At 53.2% G+C, this 14,801-nt stretch overlaps 4 protein-coding genes across 4 annotated transcripts; 2 read left to right on the forward strand and 2 right to left on the reverse strand.

The window, feature by feature from the left end:
* Positions 1 to 25: 25 nt before the first annotated feature.
* Positions 26 to 1,582, reverse strand: NECHADRAFT_79634 (uncharacterized protein; the record flags this gene model as incomplete). Its single annotated transcript, XM_003045591.1, has 8 exons — positions 26 to 48; positions 117 to 299; positions 374 to 726; positions 789 to 823; positions 855 to 906; positions 973 to 1,092; positions 1,123 to 1,532; positions 1,574 to 1,582. The coding sequence occupies 8 exons, from the start codon at positions 1,580 to 1,582 to the stop codon at positions 26 to 28; spliced, it is 1,185 nt and encodes a 394-aa protein (XP_003045637.1).
* Positions 1,583 to 5,243: 3,661 nt separating this feature from the next.
* NECHADRAFT_104274 (uncharacterized protein) lies at positions 5,244 to 8,654 on the forward strand (the record flags this gene model as incomplete). The annotated part of the gene is made up of 4 exons (XM_003045456.1): positions 5,244 to 5,588; positions 5,642 to 7,468; positions 7,643 to 7,669; positions 7,739 to 8,654. 4 exons carry the CDS (start codon positions 5,244 to 5,246, stop codon positions 8,450 to 8,452), a joined length of 2,913 nt encoding a protein of 970 aa, XP_003045502.1. The 3' UTR covers positions 8,453 to 8,654.
* Positions 8,655 to 9,381: 727 nt separating this feature from the next.
* On the forward strand, positions 9,382 to 10,880 carry NECHADRAFT_39442 (uncharacterized protein; the record flags this gene model as incomplete). Its single annotated transcript, XM_003045457.1, has 2 exons — positions 9,382 to 9,819; positions 9,870 to 10,880. The coding sequence occupies 2 exons, from the start codon at positions 9,382 to 9,384 to the stop codon at positions 10,878 to 10,880; spliced, it is 1,449 nt and encodes a 482-aa protein (XP_003045503.1).
* Positions 10,881 to 11,792: 912 nt separating this feature from the next.
* NECHADRAFT_60599 (uncharacterized protein) lies at positions 11,793 to 13,638 on the reverse strand. Its single transcript, XM_003045592.1, has 3 exons — positions 13,420 to 13,638; positions 12,357 to 13,370; positions 11,793 to 12,309 (listed from the first exon to the last, which is right to left on the reverse strand). The coding sequence occupies exons 1-3, from the start codon at positions 13,516 to 13,518 to the stop codon at positions 11,989 to 11,991; spliced, it is 1,434 nt and encodes a 477-aa protein (XP_003045638.1). The 5' UTR covers positions 13,519 to 13,638; the 3' UTR covers positions 11,793 to 11,988.
* Between the last annotated feature and the right edge of the window lie 1,163 nt (positions 13,639 to 14,801).

Consider the following 14,801-nt stretch of genomic DNA (forward strand, 5'->3'; position numbering starts at 1 on the left):
AGCGAATAGACAGTGATTGTCTGGTTCAAGCAGCCACCGCCCCCGACACTACAAGAGATATAGGTTAGTTCTCTAGCTCTAGAGCTGGTCATTTCTATCCAACAAGGATAACTTACTTGCAGTCGTTCGCAAAGTCGGCCCGCAAGTACATAAAGTCGTACTTGCAAAGCCGACTTCCAAATACATGAAGTCATATTTTCCATCACTGACGTTCAAGTATATGTTCTCATTCTTGCTCCGTTCGTGCCTTGTAGTGTAGGGCCAGATCGCAGAGCAGAACACCGGCGGGAAGCGTTCCACTGTCGAGGATGTCATCGGGCATGTATCCAATGTTTATGTCGCCATCGCTTCTTGCAGTTGGGTAGGCCAGAACCATGGTTATTCATGCCATGGTTGGTCATGAAGCCGCGGGGCTGCTGAGGCTGGGGCTTGCGCTCAACGTTGCCAAAGAGGGACTGGGGACGGATGGTGTTAAGAGGAGGGGGAGGATGAATGAGGACCGGGACCACAATAGGCGCGACGATGGGAGCGGGTATCTCTTCGGGGGACGACCCGCTGCTCAGGGGCTGCTGCTGTGCGGCTTCGGCGATGGTAGCGGCGGCCTTGACGGCAGCAGAGCGGGAAGGTATCGTTCCACGGGCAGGACCACGTCTGGTAGTCTTGGCGCGCTTCGAAGGGGTGACGTCCATCTCGTCAGTTAGGTACCTTTCCCAACCGTCTCCAACGCTAGAGGAGACACAGGTCAGTTCTCTATAACTGATGGCATCCATAAAATAGGAGGAACTTACTTGCAATCATTGGCGAAGTCGGTTGTGCCCATTCTCTCTGCCTGGTTCCAAGTACATAAATCGTACTTTCCAAAGCCGGCTCGCAAATACATGATGCCTCAAGGTACCACGCCCAACACTAGAAGAGGCATACGTCAGTTCTCCATACCAGGTGGTATTCACAAATGGATGAGAAGTAACCTACTTGCAGTCGTTGGCGAAATCGATGCGCAAATACATGAAGTCGTATTTGCCGAAGCCAACTGGCAAAGATGAAGTGCTCGACCACAGCCAATGCTGGAGGACAGAGATCAGTTCTCTATAACTGGTGATATCCAAAAACAGGAGAACTTACTTGCAATCATTCGCGAAGTCAATGCGCAAGTACATAAAGTCGTACTTGCCAAAGCCGACTCGCAAGTACGATTTCATGTACTTGTCGAAGGCAATTCTCAAGTACATGAAGTCGTACTTTCTGGGCGCGCAGCCCACAAGTTTCATTTCTCGTGTCCTAAGGTGATGGTTAGCTGCGAAGACCAGCTGTGACAGACTTTGTGTCGCCTGTGCGCGAAGGATGGCCCACAAACCATGCTGGATATAGCTTCTGGTTGTATCAAGCTGTAGGATCTCCAGGCTGTGAGCCTGGAGAAGGGGCGATGCCTGCAGTCTCTGGTACTGCAGCTGCTGGTACTGCAGTTGTTGGTACTCGCAGCCAGCGTATGTTGGCTTGCGGTAGGAGATTTCTTGGTAAGGAGACTGACCGTTCTGCAGCTCAATGTACGATGGCTGGTAGGCAGATGACTGACGGAAATCATGGGGGCTCTCGCCCGATCATGGATGAGGGCTCTCGCCCGGTCGTGAATGGGGGCTCTCGCCCGGTGATGAACGAGGGCTCTCGCCCAACAGTCGATGATTTCCTTTAGACATACCCTCTGCAAGAAGCTTCGGGATGGTGCGGAATGTTCTGAGAGGTGGGAGAAGAGGAAGAGGAGAAATGCGGGAGAAATTTGGAAATGGTGAGGGAGGGAGATAAACAGCAGAGCACGGAATCCTGTGGAAGCTCAGATTTGGGCTCGCTTAAGGTTGCTCGACCAAAGATTTGTTTGTGAGCCCTAAGTTTAGGATATCCTTAGGGTCGGTCATCAAAGAGGTGCATCGCAGGCGTTGGTAGTGGACGTGCCCAAATGGGGGATGCCAGTGCGCCTCTGCCTTGGGGCAGAACTCGGGATTATCCAGCACAGCAACAATAGAAAGAAGAGATGGATCTCATAGTCAAGTTATCTAAAACAATATCATTCTACTTGAAATAATCTAGAATACGTCACGACGGGTTTAATAGCAATGAAGTCTGGGTGCATATGGAGTTGAAGCTCGTTTTGCCTCTGGCCGACACCGGGTGCCTCAGCCCCAACCTCACCTTCCCAGCTGTCATGCTGCACGTGCTTGCTCATCTCCATTTACCTTCAACCTTCAACCACCTTATCCTCCTTCGACCGTCAAGTACCCACGATGCATATACCAAAGGCAATCGAGTCCAACGGCGCAAGCCCCCTATACTCGACTCTGCTCCCAGATCGCCCATCGCTCATCAGCTCCTCGACATCGTTGCATTACACTTGTGCGGATAACCGATCGATACCCGTCTCACAACATCCGCTATAGACGCGGCTAGGCGCTGGCCAGTTTGTGCGCCGCATCACAGACACTTTGTCATCTCTTGGGACAACTGAGCTGTCACTGTGCGACTCTGAACGCGGGGGTTGCTCTGCATTGGCGCCAACTGAGGGGGCAACAAGAGTTGGATACCTGCAATGCAAGCCACTATCAACAAGTCCAACGAATACAGTGAGTGTGAGAAGAGAAATCAGTCCGTATCCATTGAGATGGCATGTGACTGACTGCACCCAATTGAGCCGTGACGATTCCCCGCGAACGCGTCGGCCATTGCTAAGCTCTACAAAAGCCGCATCCTCTAGTTGGCTTGCACGATGCTGCACAATGCACTTGGCCGTCACTACAACAACCAATGGCGATCATAGCACTCCATGGGGAGGCCGCATAAGCACTGCAGGACGACGAAACCGTGAACAATGCTCACGAAATATCACTCGAGTCGACATCTCTGGTTTTTTGAGCCGCCTCTTGACCAGGTGGCACCAATCAGCAAATCTCGACATTGGGTTGGTTCGCGAACAACTCGTATCAGCGTTGCATACACGCAAAGTAGAGGCAGGCTCCCAGCATCGGTGGGTGGGCCATGACGTGAACAGAACCTCGTTGAAAGTGCAACATATCCCTCACTGCAACATCCGTCGAGAACGTCAAAGTTCCAAAGCCACGAGCTCGGGGACGGTTGAGTCAGCCTCATGGAACACACGCCGAACAACGGCTTTTGTTCTTCGATTGGCACTTTGGGGCGACAGCCACCTGGGTCGGGCGCCGCTAGACACGCCGATCGGATCATACTTTGTCTACTTTTCCCCAATTGACTCCTTCCGTCCGCCGCCGACTCATCTTCAAAGCACCACTTCTGGAACCGAAGTCCGATTTGCATATCGGAGCCTGGACTGCCTGGAGGGCTCAGCCTTGGCCACACAGTCAGCACGCGTTGAGGCTCTGTTCTGGGGCCTGGTCTAATCTGCTGATGGAGACCACAGGCACCAAGGCATCCAGGCTGACGATAGCGTCTCGTCGTCTTCAATCACAATGCGGGGGCGGTCTCTCTTCATCCACTGGTCCAGCTACGGGCCCGTCCACCAATGGGTCACTCACGCTCACTCGAGTCGTGTGAGGATTTGCGGATTGCAGGTCGCTAGAAGGTCCAGCTTGAGGCTGAGGGAGGGTCGAGAGAGTCAGATGCTCACCCCAGCAGGCCCGCCGTTCTCGGAAGCGTCGCCACCCTTGTCCATCCTTTGTGATCGACTAATCTCGAAGCGCTCATAGGGCAATTGCTTATCGCGGTCTGGACAAGGTACCGGACAGTGCTGGCCACACTCTCTTTTTGTCTCTTGTACCTTTTCTCGCATGAATGCGACAGTAAAGCCGCACAAGAGCTGCTACAGAGCCCTGCTGTCTCACGCACGATCACATCAGCCGCCTTGGACCAAGAAAGCTCCTTGACCACTCGTTCACATCCCCAGCCTGCCGCCTGGAAGCTGTCGGCGACAGGTCATCCTTGTCCACATTTACAGGCATCTCCATGCGGCCCACAGGAGGACATGCAGCCTTGGAACATCGGCCTGGACTGAGGCGCGCCCCCGCACTGTTTGCCTCGCCAAAGTCCATTTGAAAGAGACATCTGTGTGCCCATCCACGCCGTCTTAGTGACTAGTTCAGGACCCTTAAGACCCCTAAAACGGGACCCACAACCCCCAACGACTCAGGAGTCTGGCGTGGCCGGCCGAGCGAATCGGAACCGCGGGGGACGGGGGGCAATTGGGATGGTGGATGGCGAAGAATGGAACATTTCTCAAGAAAAAAGGTCGGAGAAGGCATGAGATGCCTTTGATCTGCCCTGAGCCGTCGCCATGTGCTCACCAGAAGCGTCACGGTTGAAAACCACGGCTTTCAGCCCCCACTAGGCCTCGGGCTGTCCGCCCAGAAGAGATCTGTCAGCTCAGCCTCCCGCAAAGGTCGCTTTGATCGTCAAGCCACTGCAGCCCGTTTTTCACACGGTTGAGTACATTTGAACAAGGGGAGACATACGCTGTGCTGGGTGGTCCAAAAGGGAAGAGACAATATCAAAGACGGACAGAAGGAGTCGTCAGACGAACGAACGAGTTGTCGCCTCAAAGTGCAAATTGCTGGGGTTGCGCCAGCATCAGCCCGTTAACCATTAAGCAGCTCGTTATCCCCGTGTGGAACCTTGTACCATGCGACTCGGGGTACCGGTTACAATTCCAGTTCCGGGGGACTCTGTGTTAGCTCGTCGCCAGACAGGACCCTTGCTGACCTCCTTGCCGTTCTCCGCCATCCCACACGGCAGACCCAGCCGGTCCGCCAAGTGCGCCGTGCGTCAATGGTGCGATTCGAGACGTCCATTGATAGCTTTGCTGCGCCAGAGGAAAGAGACGAAGCTGGCTGTAGCCTCTCAAGTCAATGTCGGTGTAGCTGCAGAACTAACGAGGCAGTAAGTCTGTCTTATCCTCACGGTGTCGGACCCTGGGTGGCGGCCGGTCAAGTACCCTTTGGTCTCCGTATATATGTCGTTGTTCCCTCTCGACTCACGCTCTTCCCTTCCTCCTCTGATTTCTCCCAAAGTTACGGCATATACGTTAGTCCCTGTCCTTGTCCTCTTCCTACTACAGTCTTTCACTCTCATTCCTTTTGCTGAATCACCGAGCTTGCATTGCATCTTGTCTATTTATTCTCGCTTTGTTACCCTCTCTCCCAACTCCTGAGACTGCTTTGAGACTACAACCAATCTCGGCACTCTCCACTATCCGCTATCGGACCAAGACAACATCAGCCAGAAACATGCACGGCTACAGTTCATCAGAAGAGTCGGACGACCCTCGTCGGCCTCGCGCGCCGCCCGCGACTACAGCCAATTCCAACGACCAGAAGAAAAAGAAGAAGAAGAAGTTGCCGCCCCAAAAGTCTATCAATCGAATCTGGAAGAAATTCTCCAAACGCAAGTTCCAGAGGGCCCTCGCCGTTCTCCCATTCGACCCCGTTCTCCCTCCCGCCACCTATCAATCCAATGAGCTGCTCTCGTCGGGATACGAGCGCGCTGCAGAAGAATGTCGACGAAAGGTGGAAAAAATCATCAAAGAATGCAAGCGCGTAAATATGCGATATCGGGATCCTGGTTGGGACTTGGTAAGTTTATTCAGATGATGTGTTGTAGAACGCGACGCTAACTGATTGGCTAGGATTGGGATCTCAAGTACGAGAAGGGCAATTGTCTCAATACTCTCGGCTCACAAAAATTTGAACTCAACAGAACGACTCTTCTCAGCTCCAAGGCCTCTGTCCCCAAGGCTGTCAAGCGAGTTCACGAGATCTTCGAGAATCCCACCTTCATGAAGGATGTGAACGGTGGTGACGTCAAGCAAGGAAGTCTGGGCGACTGCTGGATCATGGCGGGTCTGACGGCCCTCTCCAATGTTCCGGATGGGCTCAAGCGCATCTGCGTCGCCTACAACACTAAGATTGGAATCTACGGCTTCGTCTTTTACAGAGACGGAGAGTGGATCTACTCCATCATTGACGACAAGCTCTATCTCAAGTCTCCATGCTGGGACTCTCCCAGCATGCAGCGAGATCTCCTGCAACAGATTGACCGCGAAGATGTTGAGAACGTATACCGAAAGACCTACCAGACTGGTTCCAAGGCCCTCTTCTTTGCCCAGTGCAAGGATCAGAACGAGACTTGGGTCCCACTGGTAGAGAAGGCCTATGCCAAGGCGCATGGCGACTATGCGTCCTTGTCTGGCGGCTGGATCGGCGAGGGTCTGGAAGATCTCTCGGGTGGCGTCACCACCGAACTCCTGACGTCCGACATTCTCGACATTGACGAATTCTGGGACAAGGAAATGTCCAGGGTCAATGATGAGTTTCTCTTCGGTGCCTCGACCGGCCTGCTAGAGCATGGCTACGGTGAGCGCAACGGCATCTCGGAGGGGCATGCCTACGTTGTGATGGAGGCTCGGACACTTAAGTCCGGTCAGCGCTTGGTCAAGCTCCGAAACCCTTGGGGCAAGGTCCGCAAGGGTATCTGGGAAGGAGCCTGGAGCGATGGTTCCAAGGAGTGGACCACCGAGGTTCAGGAGGAGCTCGGCCACAAGTTTGGCAGCGACTCTGTCTTCTGGATCTCGTACGAGGACCTCATTCGCAAGTACTCTCACTTCGATCGCACAAGGCTTTTCCGGGACCGCGACTGGCGATGCTGTCAGCGCTGGATCGGAGTCGATGTGCCATGGAAGGCAGAGTATCACGAGAAGTTCCAGATCAAGTTGACCAAGGACTCGCCCCTTTGCCTGGTACTGTCTCAGCTTGATGGACGATACTTCAAGGGTCTCCACGGCCAGTACTCATTCCGCCTGCATTTCCGACTTCACTATGAAGATAGCCCCAATGCCGAGGACTACATTGTCCGCTCTCACGGCAACTATCTCATGGATCGGTCGGTGTCTGTGGAACTTCCAGACCTGCCTGCAGGCAACTACGTTGTGTATCTCAAGGTGACAGGCGAGCGAGACTCGAATGCCACTTCTGTCGAGGACGTCGTGAAGCGCGAGTGCGTCGACAGGGTCGAGAATGAAAAGCTTGCCCAGGTTGGCTACGCCTACGATCTGGCCCACAGCAAGGCATGGGACCACATGGACAAGGTCACCAAACTCCGCCAGAAGAAGGATCAAGAGAAAGCTTCTGGATGCCGACAAAATGAGCGTCGCCGCATGTGGGAGAAGCGCCACGTGAACCGCGACGTTACCAAGAAGCAGTCGACCAAGAACGCCGAAAAGAGAGCCCGCCGACGTGCCGCGTGGGAGGCTGAGCAGTGCCGACTTAACGAGGAATTCAACGCCAAAGTCAAGGCCGAGAGAGAGGCGCTGAAGCAGGAGAGACTCGCCAAGGCCGAGGCCGTGAAGAAGGTCGAAGCGGAGAAGAAGGCTGAGGAGGCCGACGACGAGTCTGAGGATGACAAGCCCAAGGAGTCTTCTGAGGACAAGTCTGAGACCAAGTCTGAGGAGAAGGCCGTTGACGACAAGGAAGCCAAGTCTGAAGAGAAATCTGAGGACAGGCCTGTCGAAGACAAGGAGGTCGAAGGCAAAACTGCTGAGGACAAGCCTGAGGACAAGTCTGAGGAGAAATCCGAAGAGAAATCTGAGGAGAAGTCTGAGGACAAGGAAGTCGAGGCTACCAAAGAACAGGTAGCCGACGACAAGGACGAGCCTGTGGTGATTGACAAGGACGGCAAGGATTCTTCCGAGCAGGACTCGAAGGATTCCGACAAGAAGGAGACTCAGGTCCCCGATGATGCCGTCATGTCAGTCTCTACTGGATCACCACAGTTCACCCCCAAGACGATTGATTCCACAACTGTCATGGTCGAGGAGAAGCAGGAGGTTCCTCCTGTCAGTGGTCCTCCACCAGCTCCTGTTGAAGAGGAAGAGCCCCTGCCCACCCGGCCTCAACCTGTCTATGATTCTGCAGGCGAGTCTTCAGACTCTCCCGTTGAGGACTGGGAGGCCCTCTACAGCAGCGATGATCTGACCCGCAAGCCACGACTCACGCAGTCGAACCAGGCGGTGCATGTGGATGACTACGACTCGGAGGAAGAGCGTATGCCTGATCCATGGAACGCCATCTGCATTGTTGGCATCCGGGTCTACTCCAAGGATGAGGGTCTAGAGCTCCGTACCGTTATGGAGGGCGGCGAGCTTCTGGAAGGAGGCATGGGTGAGAAGGGAGCGGCAGATCTTGACAATGCCCAGTCCAACGCCGGCGGTGTCCGCGCTGGTGATGACAAGGACGCTCCCAAGGACAAGGCCGAGGATGACAAGCTCTATCCTCCGGTAGTCCGCAAGGATGGTGGAGTGATTGAAGATGTCACGACCACCGGAGAGAAGAACTCTACCATCAAGAGTTACTTTCACATTGACTCGGCCGATACAACTCGGATGAACTCTCCGGCTCCCACGCCATACGAGTTTGACCGTCGGCTGGAGCATCGGCCATGAAGTGATGGCAAGATTGCATTTTGAAGAGCGACTAGAGAAGATTTAGAGAAGACCGATATACCAAACCCCAAAGTACACGGGATTGGGGGTGATTTTCTGCTAGCTTGTTTTGCTCTTGGTTAGTGTTTTGGATGGATGAGCGAGGATGGATAGGCCCCTTGAAAGGATTCTCTTAGGAACGAAGCAACGATATTAAAGAATGAATTCATTAATGACGATTATACAATGACAATTGGCGTATTCAATTGACGTGATGACCAAGTGAGACTTGCGACAGACACGATTCAGATGACGGGATGGGGGCGGATGGAGGCGCCATTCCACGTGCGTCCAGTCCTCAAATTCCAATTGCAAACAGCCCAGGCTGAAACAGCGCCAAACATCAGCGCCAGAGACCGCCTAGACTCACTGAGAGGCAGCCGCTAAGCCGCTAAAGGGCAAGTCGAGGTCCCCATAATCCGCGCTATCAGCTATCACCGGTCTGAGACTGCGTCAGCTGCCTAGGCAGGTGCTGCCGCAACATGCACCTGCCTCTGGTCCTGCGATAACGGAAGCTTATCGGTGGTTCCGTCATTGCCCATCAAGCTCCCATCTTCTCTCTCCCATCATCATTCACATACTTCTTCATTTTATCAACCTTATCTTTTGTCGCTTCTTTTCATGTCCATCTTTAACTTTTCCCCCATCATGTAGTCACGGGATCATCTCCCGACATTTATCTCCTCTTTGATACCCTTCTCCCCCACAAATCCATTCACATCTGTTCGACTTTGTCCGCAATCATGGCTTCCTCATCAGCTTCGTTGCGACGCAGCCACGGCTCTTCTGGAGCCTCATCCAGACACTCGCATCCTCATTCAAACTCTCACTCGCGCGGTTCGAATTCTCGCTCGCGATCTTTTACGCACGACGGCAATGCCGACCCCAAAATGCCGTCCATTTCCATCGACACCCTCGTCAATCACCTGCTTGTCGCTAAGCGCTCCCTCTCCTCTATGACTCTTGTACTACGCGCCAACGAGATCGCTACCGTGGCCCGCCAGTCGCACGAAGACGTCGCCATTTTAGCAGCGCAGGCCGGCTTCCTACGGACGTCGATACTAGACCAGGCTGCCATCCTCGTGCGGGTCCGGAGGAGCCTACAAGGCACATATGACAGGGGCAAGAAAGACTTTAAGAAGTTGGTCAAGTCGATGGACTTGGCTGATGGAGAGCTTGGGCACACCATGGAGATGCTCCAGAGTACCAGCGTTGAAAGCGTCTTTCGGCCTAAAGGTGAGGAGAGACGGACTCTGCTCGACTTCATCGACGAAGGCGGCGTGCATGGCATGCGCGAGACGATGAAGAAGAGCATCCAAGAGCTACAGGTAGGCAAATCCATCCCAAGTTGTCGCATCTCAATGCTGACTTGGCGCAGGCAATTCAGCAGTCGTTTGACGGAGACTTGCTCCGTTTCGATACCGACATTCGCAGCCTCAAGAAGATCATCGTCGATGCCCCGAGCCTGTCACGCGACGCCAGCGACACAAATCCATCCACGGGCGAGCTCCTTGAAATATTGGTTGATCATTCAGCCAACATGGCACAGCTTCTGGTGTCATTGACTCATCACTTTGACATGTGCGTCACCGCGATCCGAACTACAGAGGGTGGTGTTGCTCTCGCCCGTAGAAGGGCCGCCGAGGCTACACAATCCCAAGGAAGTGACGGCGTCTCCATCTCGGGAGTCATTGCGGAACAAGAATCCAATGTCTCTGATCTTGAGCCCAAGACCTCCAAGGATCGCGCAGAGATGCTAAAGGTCGTTATCCAAGACGCCGGAGAGGTGGAAGATGTGGTCCAAGAGATCCAAGAACGCCTCGCGGCTATGGAGCAAGGCTATGCTGTGCTGCAGGAGCAGCACGAGAGGTCGACCAAAGCGTATACAAGTATGCTAGATGCATATGCCATGCTTGGCGACATCGGCGATCGACTCGCCGACTATCTTGCAGCCGAGGGAGACTTTAGAACAAGGTGGGAAATGGAAAAGGAAGGCGTCTATGCCAAGCTTGAGGAGATGCACCAGCTCAAGGACTTTTACGAGCGCTATGCCAGCGCCTACGACAGTTTGATCCTTGAGGTTGAGCGCCGACACGCTGTCGACGACCGGGTCAGGAGCATCTGGCGCAAGGCCCAAGACAACGTCGACAAGCTGCTCAAGGAGGACGGCGCATCTCGTGAGACGTTTAGACAAGACGTTGGGGAGTTTCTACCCACTGATCTCTGGGCCGGTATGCAAGGCTCAGCCAGAAGATGGGCAGTTATGCCGATCAAGGATGACGGCACTGATGACGACGGCGAGGATGTACAAGGACCTGCACTACGAAAGAGTGTTGTCGAGGCAGCGCGAGAAAGGCTTCTACGGGCGACCGCGGAGCCAAGACGATGAGTAGACCTCATCTTGTTTGCATTGCATCAGTTACTGGGCAACTTGCTAACTAGCTTGTTTGGGAATTTGATGGTGTTGGGGATACTGGCGTTTGAGGCTACCGCAAGGAAGGGTATTGGATCTTGATTATTATTTGTTATTTGCTTCTTGCTTTTGTTGTAAATACCACCATCCTTTATTTTTAGTTGCCTGGATCTGGACCAAAAGAACCCATCTTCTCTCCATCTATGAATAGCCCGTGCTACCACACTTGTTGTTAAGCATAATCAAGCCTCCCTCAGTCTTATTGGGTGCTAGACGTGCAGCTCAACACATCGTGAGGCATACCCTTGTCTGTTGGGCTTGGACTACTGTAGCTTGTCTGGACTAACATGCTTAATGGTAAGGGAGGGGTTTGTTCCTTGTTTGCTTGCTCTTGAGTAAGAGTGGCTTGCTCGATCCAGGGTTTGACTCTCGGTCGACATCAACCACTGATTTACTTCGACTTCCCATAAAGTTCAATTCCTAACTAACGACAGCTCTTGTCAACCTCAACCTCGATCGCATCCGTCTTCTTTAACTCCCATCTCCTACGAACCAACATACAACTCCTTCATCAATATGTCTTCCCCTTCTCGCTTCGATCGTATCCTCCAATTCCTCGCCGTCATCCTCCTCGCCGGTCTCGTCGTCATCCTCCTCGCCGGTCTCGTCGTCATCCTCGCCCTCGTCCTCGCAGAGTTCAAGCGTATGACGAATCCAAACCACGGCATCGTCTTGAAGGGCAACCAGGAGACTCCAATCAAGGTGGCTCTGCCGGCTTATATCGATTATCTCGGATCGAGGGAGAGGCCTATTCATGTCACTGCTATCCCGGCGCCGAATTAGACACGGGCAGATGGAGGATGTGTGTGGAGGATCCCAAAGGAGGGTCGGGCCAGAACAAGTAGACCTCTTGTAGAGTCTGCTAATTATTGATTATCATCTACACAACCAGTCGTCGCCGCTTCAGCATACAAAGACAACGACACACCCCCCCAACCCAAAAAACAGTCCTCCACCAGCACTTTTATGGTATCATTCAAACCCAACCCGTTACTATTCCATAGTTCCATATTACTACTCAAGCTCAACGGTCACGGATAACCTGCTGAACCTTGGGGTACACTCGGCACATCTCCTGATACAACTCAGGGTGATCGCGCCACATGACCTGGGGATCCCAGCCAGCGGCGACAAAGATGGTATCGACACCACTCGAGATGGGTGTGGTAAAGATATTTGCGATCTGGAAGCCGATGAGGAAGGAAAAGACCATCACCACCGGAGTATAAGCACCATCGCGGTTATAGGCAGGGTCGGTGAAGTAGAGGAAGAGGTACGCAAGGAGGGTGCAGGCATAGGCGATGAACAGGGCACCAAACGAGAGGACGGGACCGATGAGACAGTCCTGCACAGATTAGCAATAGTTCTGGAATAGGGGCTTAACAAACTCACATTGATCAGAGCATCAATACCACGGTCCTTGATCATCTTCCAAGTATCCTTAGCAGCCGCAAAATACGACTTGCCATACAAGGCAATATGGCAAAAGGCGTATCGATTGAGAAACTCGACTGCCCATTCCAAGAGTCCCAGCAAGCAGCTGAAGCAGCAGAACAGGGCATACCCGATGATGCTACCATCTGATGCCTCCTGGTTTCGTGCGGCATTGCAGAGTTGACGGAGGAACTGAACAATGGCAACCAACAAGCTGCCCAGGCTAATGGATCCAAAGCTGTACGTCAAGGCTCGCTTGGCAGAAGCGCGTGTGGCATCCTTGGGGAAGTTGTGAGGGCAAAAGTACCAAGATCCGTAGACACCAGCAATGGTTGTGTGGATCGTGTTCTTGAGCCATTCTGATATCCAGTACATGGCAAAGGTGACAAAGACAAGGAGGCCGATGACCTTGCCCTGGCTACAGCCTCCGTCACTGCATGACGGGTTGTCGTCGGCGGGCTGGTATTTGACGTAAATAGCGACGAGAGTAATCGAGTACCAGGCGGCGAAAGCAGTCGCAATCAGTCCTCCGATAAGACTGGTCAGGTAGACATGGCCATACTTCTTGCTCACATCGATAGTCGTCCTAAGCATGAGAGCCGAGAATGGAATGCGCGAGATCCATGTATAGAAGCAAAAGGCCATAAACAGACCAAAAATGAGGAAGACGATGCCTGCAGACCAGTACTTGCGCCAGAGGTAGAAGATGGCGGTTCCGAGCGCCCAGCAGACATTGAGAATTCCAGTGACCCAGATGAACTGCTTGGGAAAGAGCCGTGCGAGCCAGATGTACGCGTACGAAAAGACAAAGGCAACGGCGAGGACAAACATGAACAGAATGATGGTGCTCGTGTTGAGAGAAAAGTCGTTGCGGTTGCCGTAAATGCCAGAGCCAGCGTTTCCGCGGTTGGCGGCGTATCCCTGAAGAGTGAGACCCGAGACGACTACGAAACCGATAAAGACACAGATGAGCTAGAGAGTTAGATGATGCTCGCATGTTTGGGGGTGATGGTCAACATACGAGGATACCGGCCCAAAGATCATTGTACTTGGGCTTGGGAACTTTGAATTGCTGCTCAAATGACGCCTTCTCTCCTCCATCGTAACCCTGGGCGGGCATGTAGCCATTTCCATTCTGAGGGGGTCCTTGTTGGTATGGCTGTTGCTGCGGTTGCTGCTGGTATTGGGGATGAGAAGGAGGTGGCGGTTGAGGTTGGTATTGCTGTTGGTAGCCGGCACTGGAATATTGACCGTTGGCCGGCTGGTTGGGGTTATAGTAGGTATCGGATTCGCCCATGATGACGGCGCCTATCGATGAAGCTGTCGCACAGCTAAACAGAGGGTATCACGATGATCGGCGCAGGGTTGTCGAATACAGAAAGGCGACGTGATTTAAATCAATGCTGAAGCATCAATTGTCGATTAAATCGATTGAACGATGATGGAGGTTGCAAGATCCAAGTTGTGACGCTCTCCCTTGGCAAACAGAAAGATCATGACCTCGAGCCTAATTAATCGGTACCTGGCGGGGTGTCAACAAGGTCGCTCCTACCTCCCAAGACAAACTCCAAGACATTTCTTCACCTTGGCCCGACTCTATGAGGTCATTGAGGCGCCAGCTCCCAAGCACGGCAATTACCCTAAAACGAGAAACCATAGCGGCATTGGGTTTAGCGCAATCGAGCAGGTACCGTCTAACGAATCAGAGGTCTCGGCTCTGGCCATCCCCCTGTACCTACAGAGCATGAGGAGCTGAAAATCTGGCGCTGGTTGCGTGCAGGTTCCGAGTCCAAGACGCCGCTAGAGGCTCGTCCGGTGCCGTGGAGCCGAATGCCAATCTCCTGATGATACACTGCGAAGAGTTGTTTGCGATGGATAGAATTCATTCTTGGGCCGTGTCTCATCTCGCCGTTGTTTGAGCGGCATGCAGAAGCACAACATGCAAGAGCGTTTGTGTCGGTTGACGGATGCAGGTCGCCTAACGTCCACCAGCCAAGATGCGCCAGAGACGGAGGACGCGTCCCACGGTGATGAGAACCGAACGCGACATGTTTCTTGTTACTATTTCCTTGGTGTATCGATCTGATAACAGCTCTGCAGCAATATAGCGTTGGTTCGTCAGTATCGCCTTCAACAAACACCTACATACAGATAACCGCAACAAACCTATCCAAAGGCATCACGACTTGACCCTTCTCTCCGGCAGTGGATGCAGCACTGGTTGCCAGTCCGTGTGCCCTCCCTTGTCACGGGATTAATAGCTGGACCGGGAATAACGTCCAAGGCCTCAGACTAGTTGCCCTCTGCAAAATGCTGTGAAACAGGATTGTTTGGTTGCAGTGCTGCAAAATACCTTGGACATCCCATGTCGATCGCAACGTCGCCTTCGTATTGAAATCAATA

This window comes from Fusarium vanettenii (assembly GCF_000151355.1).
Source record: "Fusarium vanettenii 77-13-4 chromosome 4 genomic scaffold NECHAsca_19_chr4_3_0, whole genome shotgun sequence".
Taxonomy (NCBI): domain Eukaryota; kingdom Fungi; phylum Ascomycota; class Sordariomycetes; order Hypocreales; family Nectriaceae; genus Fusarium; species Fusarium vanettenii.

Coding starts and splice junctions, on each gene's coding strand:
- NECHADRAFT_60599 (XM_003045592.1), bottom strand. CDS start 13,518: ATGCCCGCCCAGGGTTACGATGGAGGAGAGAAGGCGTCATTTGAGCAG. Junction 13,371..13,419: donor ATCTTTGGGCCGGTATCCTC/GTATGTTGACCA, acceptor CTAACTCTCTAG/CTCATCTGTGTCTTTATCGG. Junction 12,310..12,356: donor GTATTGATGCTCTGATCAAT/GTGAGTTTGTTA, acceptor TAATCTGTGCAG/GACTGTCTCATCGGTCCCGT.